This window comes from Hippocampus comes, unplaced genomic scaffold (genome assembly GCF_001891065.2).
Source record: "Hippocampus comes isolate QL1 unplaced genomic scaffold, H_comes_QL1_v1.1 scaffold269, whole genome shotgun sequence".
Lineage (NCBI taxonomy): Eukaryota > Metazoa > Chordata > Actinopteri > Syngnathiformes > Syngnathidae > Hippocampus > Hippocampus comes.
Genome location: NW_017805376.1, coordinates 1,282 through 9,899, shown reverse-complemented (window position 1 = coordinate 9,899; position 8,618 = coordinate 1,282). Strand labels below are relative to the sequence as shown.

Sequence of the window (8,618 nt, the reverse complement as noted above, 5' to 3'; positions counted from 1 at the left end):
CCGCTCAAAACGATCCCAGAACAATGAATTTGCGAGACGAACAGGCCGCCATGAATCAGGTAAAAAAATATGTTACATGCAATTTGATTGGTCCAATCGCTTGTAGTTAACCAATCGCTGGGCCGTATACAATCGAGCTAAGACTTCCGCAGCAAATAATGTTTCCATTGATCTGATTAGTTGAAGCTTTCATACACGTCCAATTGCAGGGCTGTTTACAATCGGAAGATGGAAAGACTGGTCGGGAGAGCTCGTGACAACTCGACGATAAGGTACCTGCCCCCCACTAAAATTTTCTCAACGGATTTAGACGATTCACAAAAATGATCAATTTAAGAAATAAAACGGCGGATTTCCGCGTATCCGCGGAAAATTGCCATCCATGTAATGACGACATTTAAGAAATGGGAATGCCAGTCTGATTTTTCGTATGAATCATTCGAAGGGCGTATCACTAAACTCACTTGTGACGTATGCACAGAACACGAGAGCGAGATACGACGAGAGGCACGATTACGAGGCAAGTTGGTCATTAGATTTGTAGGCTAGTCGCTATGAAAAATATTATGAAACAGTATTGGTTATTCTATAATTGGTTGGTAGAACTAATGACGACGTGTGTTAGATTCTTTCGTCAAATTGATAGTAGACTACACATGCATCGTCTTGGGAAGAGGATGTCAAGACACATCAATACTTACCAGTAAATTAATCTCTGCAGTGTGAGATTGGAAAAAATACTCTGATTTTGTGGTATGCTGTATTCATGATGCCATATGAGTACACCATATTTAGATCCATTTATTTTTTGGAATAGACCTGGAGTACACAGCTGCTGATGTAATGTTCAGTGTTCATGGATAGTTTTCAAACATTTACCCTTGAAACATTATACTTTTGAGTTTCAGAATTCTTGATTATGAATATCAGTCAAAATAGAAAAATGGGTTCCCATGATGAATGTTTACGGAAGCCAAAATTAGTTACCGTGGTTTCCCATTGGGTAATCCGACGGAACCGAAAAACGGTTACCGTGAATTTCCAAAATCCTCAGGCCTGCTACTGAATTATTTAAATTTTTGCAGCATTTGTTTATAATTGTGTGTAATGTTGTTGTTTGTGTTATTGTCATATGCAATTGAAGAAGTACACCATTTCAGAATTCGAAATTTGGGACTCTCTAAATGCATAATAGGATTCATACTTTTCTGATCAGCGAGTCCCTGGGACTCGCTGGGGGTAAAGTGTAAAATTATCACTGCATGACTCACACAAGATACAACTACCATCTTTTCCGCACTATCAAAAGCCATTAGTGCGCCTTAAAATCCCATGCGCCTTCGATATGGATCAATGCTCTGATTTCTTCGACACAGCACTTGGAATGTTCTGTCAAGTGCTTTGTTACAGCTGCAGCAGTTGTGAAAGCGCTACGTCAGGGGTGTCAAACTCAGGTCCTGGAGGGCCGCTGTCCTGCATGTTTTCCAAGTCTCCCTGTTGCAACACACCTGATTGAAATGATCAGATCACCAGCAAGCTCTGCGGAAACCTGACATTGAACCTGTTCATTTGAATCAGGTGTGTTGCAACAGGGAGACTTGGAAAACATGCAGGACAGCGGCCCTCCAGGACCTGAGTCTGACACCTATGCGCTACGTAAATAAAGCTGCATTGTATTGCATTGTCTTTAGCGTTGCTCCATCTATTGGATGCATAATGCAAACGCAGCCACTATTGTAGCATGTTTGTTGCGGTGCGCCCCCTCTAAACAGTTTTAAAATAGGCTTTTCATCGGAGATGCGCATTATACTCCAAAGTGCCTTCTTGTGCGGAAAATATGGTAGTTAAAACCAAACTAGTTGTAAATAAGATGCATGTTTAAAATAGTTTCTTTTGAGTCATGATTAAACGGGATGACAGAGTCCAAGTTCCTAATTTCCCTCTCTGACAGCATTCCAAGGTTTGGGGATGAGCAGCTGAATGAAGAAGCCGTGCTGATCAGACAGACGGGAGGTGAAATAGATTGTAGAGCGTGGAATGACCGAAGACAGGGGTCGGCAACCCAAAATATTGAAAGAGCCATATTGGACCCCAAAAAGAAAAACCCAAATTTGTCTGGAGCCGCAAAATAAATAAATAAATAAATAAAGGCCTTATAACGAAGGAAACTCATGCTGTATGTATCTATGTGAGCTATATTAGCCGACTATCAAAATGACTAAGTTGGCTACGAAATACACAATGAGCCTTCATGATTAAATGTTTTTTTCCCCTGCAATGCATCCTGTCGAGCAGGGGTGCCCCAACCTTTTTTGACCGACAATCTACTTTTCGATCAACGAACCTACCGCGATCAACCTGTTACCGCACGCGCTTACCTACCTTCGTCGAGACCTGACGCGGAGGCATGGGATGCACTTTTGCAGCGTGTTCACTATCGTAGCTCACGTGTACCGTTTTAAAATGCTTCTCTCAGCCCTCCACATTCTCATTCTTTACACGTAGCCAGTACCCTCGGTGAATTGTACATGAAACGGTGGTTTTTTTTTTTGTTTGTTTTTTTTTTTGCAGCAGCAGCCACCTGCCTGGCATCCCGCTCTGCTAATAGAAACGTGTTGCAGGCTATGACGCAAATCTTTGTTGACAGAAACGTTGAAATGTAATATTTCTTCTACACATTTTTACAGCATTGTAAAGCATTCAGAATGTTTGTGTCATGTTTTTCCTCCTACAAAAAACATTTTAAAACAAAAAAAATATATTTCCCTCCCCCATCTTTTTCCATTTTCGAACATTTTTGAAAAAGCTCTAGGGAGCCACTAGGGCGGCGCTAAGAAGCCGCATGCGGCTCTGGAGCTGCGGGTTGCCGACCCCCTACCTAAGAGAACAGGTGGGTCTGGTGATCTGGAGGAGGTTGGTGAAATACTGAGGGGTGACACAGGATAAAAAGGGATACTGACAGCACATTTTTCAAAATGCTGTAGAGATGCAACGATTAATCCCAAAAAGCTCATCTTGATCGATCATAGTTTTAAGAATCAATTAATCGTTTTGAGAACCAGTCTAATTTAAAGTGGACAAATACTTGGAATTTCAGCCTCTCAACAGCAGCGTTGTAGTCCTTCGTGAAAGCATACGGATTATCTTTGTGTTGAATCAAAATAAGACATTTGGGTAGTTTTCAGAAAGTATGATCCAGGAATGTTACATGATAGCCCAGAAATAAATGTTCTTTAATCCCAGGACAAAATGATATACAGTGGTGTGAAAAAGTGGGAAAACTGGACCTGAATGCATTTTGAAAAATGTTGCCCCGCAAAAAGCGATTGCTGAAATAGCTTCCACACCAAATAGAACATCTCACCTCCAGTTGCTAGAAGGTCATCAAGAAGCACGACTTTCTGCCCGGGGGTCACCGCATCCACTTGGATCTCTGCTTCTGCCTGGAACGGTAAGATAAATGGTACACCTTTAAATCGGGAGTGCCAAACCAGTCCACTTGTGATGAGTCTGCAGTCGCCGACGGGGGTGTAGGGAAGAAAAAACAAATAAATGTGTGTTTGTGCGTGTGTGTGTGTGTGTTATTATACATTTTGTGCTAGCAGGGTTACCTTGAAAATTTATTCCAATACAGTTACTAGTTACTTGTTAAAAAGTGTAATCCAAGCACCATATCATTGAAATGCTATCACTTGATTACTTTTAATTAATTTTGGATCACTTCAATAACAAATTTGCTCATGATGACAAAAATATATACATAAAATCACTTCTTTTTTTTGTTTTTTAAAAAAACGTTTTTGGTCCTATGAATTTGTAATAGTATGCATGGTTTTGGAATGTAGGAGGAAACCAAAGCACCCAAAATTCACATTTTAAATATCCGAATTTTTAGGCAGTTATGCTAACCACTTATTTATGGTGCTGTAGAAAATTGGTCGGATGACAGCTAGACAAAACAGACAGATAAAGGCCATATGAAACAATTGTCAAAAGTAGATTTGCTTGCCCCATTAAGTTTTACCTTACTGCCCTCTTATACATCGCAAACACGCACGCACACAAAGGAGGTAGGATACATTAAGAATGACTATTTTTACATTCTCTACTTGTGTGTTTTTATTTTCCAAAAACTGACATGAATGAGTCCCAAATAGCCACAAACCTTTCCAGTTTGCCCCTTACAATATAGTCCAAGACACATCAACATTTCCTTTTTCCGCATTTGAAGTAATAGCGGCTCTACATTTTTCCCAACAAAAGGCGATCATTGGTCTTGCAGGAAGAAGTCCCAAGTCAATCATTTTTATCTCTTTAGATTTACCAAAGTCTCTGGGGTACATTCCAAGGAGACATATCTTTTGGGAGTCAATGTGATTGATATCCTGACAATCTCTGACAGACAATTTAATACATTCCCCAGAAGTCATGAATCCTTGGCCATTCCCAAAGACAGTTTGTCAGAGTGCCTTTCTGATGACCCTTAACAGAAGTATAAGGAACATTCGGGAAGATACTATTGAGTTTCACAGGTGTTATGTAAACCCACATTTACCATTTATATTGAAGTAATTTTAATCTTGTGTTAATTTCATGCTTTTGGGCTTTTAAACAAGCCATTTGCCACTCATTGTAAATTCTATCTACTTCTAAATCTGTTCTCCAAGCATGTAATGTATTTGAAGTTGATGTACCGTATTTTTCGCACAATAAGGCGCACCTAAAAAGGCATTAAATTTTCTCAAAAGCCGACAGTGCACCCTATAATCCGATGTGCCTCGTGTTGATTATTAGCAGGAACCAACTGTAACCTAAAAGGGGCTCAGGTGTTGCCTTTTAGATTGATTTGTTAAACTGCTCGTTTTTGGTTTTGGGTTTCACCTGTACAAAATAAATTTGCGGTTAAGTGCGTGTCGTGAATCCGACGTTGGTTTTGCGTATATGGCCAACATGCGCGCAGAGTATAAACATTCCTTTATTTATTTGTTAATGAGGGCCATTGTCTTGTTGGAAGGTAAACATTTGTCCCAGTCTCAGTTCTTTTGAAAACCCCAACAGGATTTCTGCCAAAATGGCCCTGTATTTGGCTCCATCAAGCTTTCCATCAAGTATATCTTGCCAGTCCCTGCTGACTAAAAGCAGCGCAAGACTTTAACGCTGCCACCAAAATGTTTGACATGTTTTCAGGGTGATGCGCACTGGTACCTTCACGCCAAAAATAACCTTTTACATTTAGCCCAATTCTTGTCTCGTCTGACCAGAGCACCTTTTTGCACATTTGTTGTCTCCCTGTTGGCTTGCTCCACGAGATGTTTAAAAACCTTGGAAAATATTTATATCTCCTCACCCTTATATTATGTTAAGGGTCAATTTGACCCATTTCAGTTTTTTTGTTGACCAAACCACTGAATTTCCTTTCTTTTTCTTCATGAAATTTATTGACTTTTCCTCATCTAGGGTCATGAACTGGTGTGTAAAATCTGGACACTCTGATGTGTAGTGGGATGTCTGTGCACAGTTTGAATACAAATATGATGTTGGGGGTCATTTTGACCCAGGCACTTTAATGTGGGCAAGCAGCTTTTCAGATCCAAAAGAAACATGTCTAATTGATGAACAGTACTTTGTTTTGACTCCTCAGTGACTGCCAGAGACCCAGGTGTGTGTAGAGCAAGAACTTTCTCTCATTTGACTCGTCACTCTTCTCATGTCATTTCTTTGACCAACATACCAAAAATGAGCTCCAGAAAATTTACAGCTGAAGAAGCTTCATCACAGAGTTCGAACGGGGATAGTAATGCAGAGGAAGATATTTCAGAGACAGAGGATCTTTCTGGCAAGTATGGCATCAAAATGTGGGCAGCCTGTGATGCAAAATCTAGTTTTGCATGGAATATGCAAGTGCATACTGGAAAGCTACCTGGAGGATCATCTGAGAAGATTCAGATGATGCGTGTGGTGCTGAAGATGAGTGCAAAGTCATAACTTCTTTACAATATACGGCCTTGGAGATGAAGTTCAGGAGACAAAGCTGACTATGTTGGCAACAGTCATAAGAAATAAGACAGAAATTCCCGGTGAAATTCTGAAGATGCAGGGCAGACCCCTGCATTCCTCAGTATTTGTTTTCACTGCAGCAGTTGTTTCATACTGCCCAAAGAAAATAAAAATGTTCCTGTAATGAGCACAATGCACACAGATGCATCTCTGAGCACAAGAGAAGACATGAAGCCACAAATGATCCTGGACGACAACGCCACCAAAGGGGGACTTGACAATCTGACAGCACACATACAACTGCCAGTGCAATACTTTGTAGATAAAACACTGAAAATCTCAGAAAACTTAAATGAAAAAAAGAAACATAACAGGGAAAACATTCAACTAAACAGTTCTTAAATATACTGTTGGGATAAAAAATCTGTTGTGTGTCTCTTTTCTAAATGTTTACATCATCTTAAACAAAGTTGTTACTGGTGCAACCTGTTTTTTGACTATTTTGTGTGGATTTTTACAGTACGGGTCAAAATGACCCACAACATAATCAATGTGATTTATTTTCAACATAATATGAGGGCTAATCTTTAAACGTCTCCACAACTTTATCCCGCACCCGCCTGGTCTCTTCCTCCGTCTTCATACCGTTTGCTTCCCAATTTTCTTTTAAGAGATCTTTGAGACCATTACATTACACGGAAAAGGCGACATTGCCTTTCATATTAATGATTCATGTGCCTTAATATCCTATCATCTGTATTAGATCCGATACTGTTTATTGTGAATAAGATGAATTAATTGCTTGTAAGTTAAACAAATAATTGAAAAGAACCTTGGAAAACATCCCAATTCGATTACTTTCCGTAATTGTTCAACCCTAATTCATAGTACAGTGAAACTCCTCAACAACGAAACCTACATGGGCGAAAATACCCCCTAGTGTGAAAAAAATCTTCATGCATTAACACCATTCCCATTTTCATGTCCCCCAAACAACGAAAAAAACCTCTGTTGCGTTATACGAAGTCTTTTTCTCTGCTCTTGCCTCGCGATGAGATTCACGACAACAAAGTCTAATCCAACAGCGACCTCCACTGCTTCGTTCGGAAACGGCAACAGCAACCACCACACTGGTTTACACATGCGCAGTAGTCCGGGAAGTATTTGTTATTGTTAGTTTCAGACGCAGCAAGAACGTTGCATTGCTAAAATGGCTACAAAACGGACCTTTGGATGTCAAGCAGGTAAGACAAGAAGAGCTCTGACGCTGGAAAAGAGGGTAAAAGTGATCAAAATGAAAGACGGAGGAAGCAAAATAAAAGACATTATCCAAGAAATTGATCTAAGTGAAAGTGAATGCGGATCATAAATTTCGCAATTTCTTTCCCATTTTTTCTTTCTACACTGACTATATGAAGTGTCAAATAAGTTTATGCTCATACTTATGCACTATTGGAATAAAAATAAAGAGTACACATGCGTGTGTGTGTGTGTGTGTGTGTGTGTGTGTGTGTTTACATCTGAGATCAAATTTGCTACAGTGAAAAACCCCTGTTGTGAAAAATTTCTTGCTGCAAACATGATTTCGTTGTAGACGAGTTTCACTGTACCCAAAAAGGTGCATGAGGAAAATGTGATACACTGTTTAAGATGACATAGCGGCACCTCTGACATGCCCAATTAAAATTCATCAAAGGGGTTCTTTATGGAGTAGCCAGGAAGAGTGATTAAGAATTTGGCAGGTGTCCAAAGGGCCTTTGATCAAGGTGGAAAATGTAAGTTCACAGTGTGTCTCATGTCGGCTTCATTCAACAGCGTTAAACAGCATATAAAAGTGTAACTTCTGCTGTGTATCGGACGTGTGCATGCGTTGTCAGTACCTTCCCATATTCCAAATTGTATGCCACAGACACGGTGGCCCCTGGAAGTTTTCCTTTCTTCCTGACCATGACAAAACCAACTCCCAGCCGCTGGGCAAGAAGAGGCCCAAACAGGAAACCACGAGCATCTAAACCTGCCAGTCAAACACAAATGGACACGGGTAAGTCACACATTCATGAAGATGTAAAAAGATCATTCTGATGTCAGCTCAGGCATACTTTGCAAATTTCCCAATTGTGACGAATATATTTCCTGAGATAATTGAAGCTTAGTCAGTGGAATTCTTTCATTCCCGCTTGAGGTATAACTTGTAGATCAACAGTCATTTGGCATCACTCCATTGTCGTAGCTTGCATTCATCATGGGTCGCACATTTTCCGTCAGGGCACAGGCATTGGCTTTGTGTTCAGAGACGTTCATGAAAAAGATGCTGCTTGGAAAGCAGCATTTGTTCCGACATAAACTGCATATTTTAGCATTAACTCATTCACTGCCAGCTATTTTAGAGCATTTTTTGAGCATTTGATTATATACAGTACAGTACAGCAAAAAACTACCAAATGTAAGAATAGACTTCTTTCACCAGGAAAAAAAAAAAGTTTGATCTTGGCTTTCCATCGTTTTACAATCGCCAGTAGAAAAAGGGCATGTTGCAAAATATGCAGCAGTTTCTCCCTGCGGGCTCACAAACAGCTGATAGCTAAAATGGGGGATCGACGACATCTACTGGTGGTTGTACA

The 8,618-nt window shown here is 40.1% G+C and overlaps 1 protein-coding gene and 1 long non-coding RNA gene across 3 annotated transcripts in view; one reads left to right on the top strand and one right to left on the bottom strand.

Moving 5' to 3' along the window:
- The window catches only part of aprt (adenine phosphoribosyltransferase), a 48,872-nt gene extending 40,537 nt beyond the window's left edge, over positions 1 to 8,335 (bottom strand). The window contains exons 1-2 of one of the 2 annotated variants that reach the window (XM_019872094.1): positions 7,878 to 8,335; positions 3,365 to 3,443 (exon numbers count right to left, since the gene is read on the bottom strand). In XM_019872094.1, coding sequence (XP_019727653.1) covers positions 3,365 to 3,443; positions 7,878 to 7,946 — 148 coding nt within the window. In that variant the 5' untranslated portion in view covers positions 7,947 to 8,335. The remainder of the gene's footprint in view (positions 1 to 3,364; positions 3,444 to 7,877) is intronic. The other variant, XM_019872095.1, reaches the window with a different exon arrangement.
- Positions 5,419 to 7,170, top strand: LOC109517131 (uncharacterized). Its single transcript, XR_002168486.1, has 3 exons — positions 5,419 to 5,536; positions 6,138 to 6,139; positions 7,159 to 7,170. It is a non-coding gene; the product is annotated as an uncharacterized LOC109517131 (long non-coding RNA).
- Positions 8,336 to 8,618: the final 283 nt, after the last annotated feature.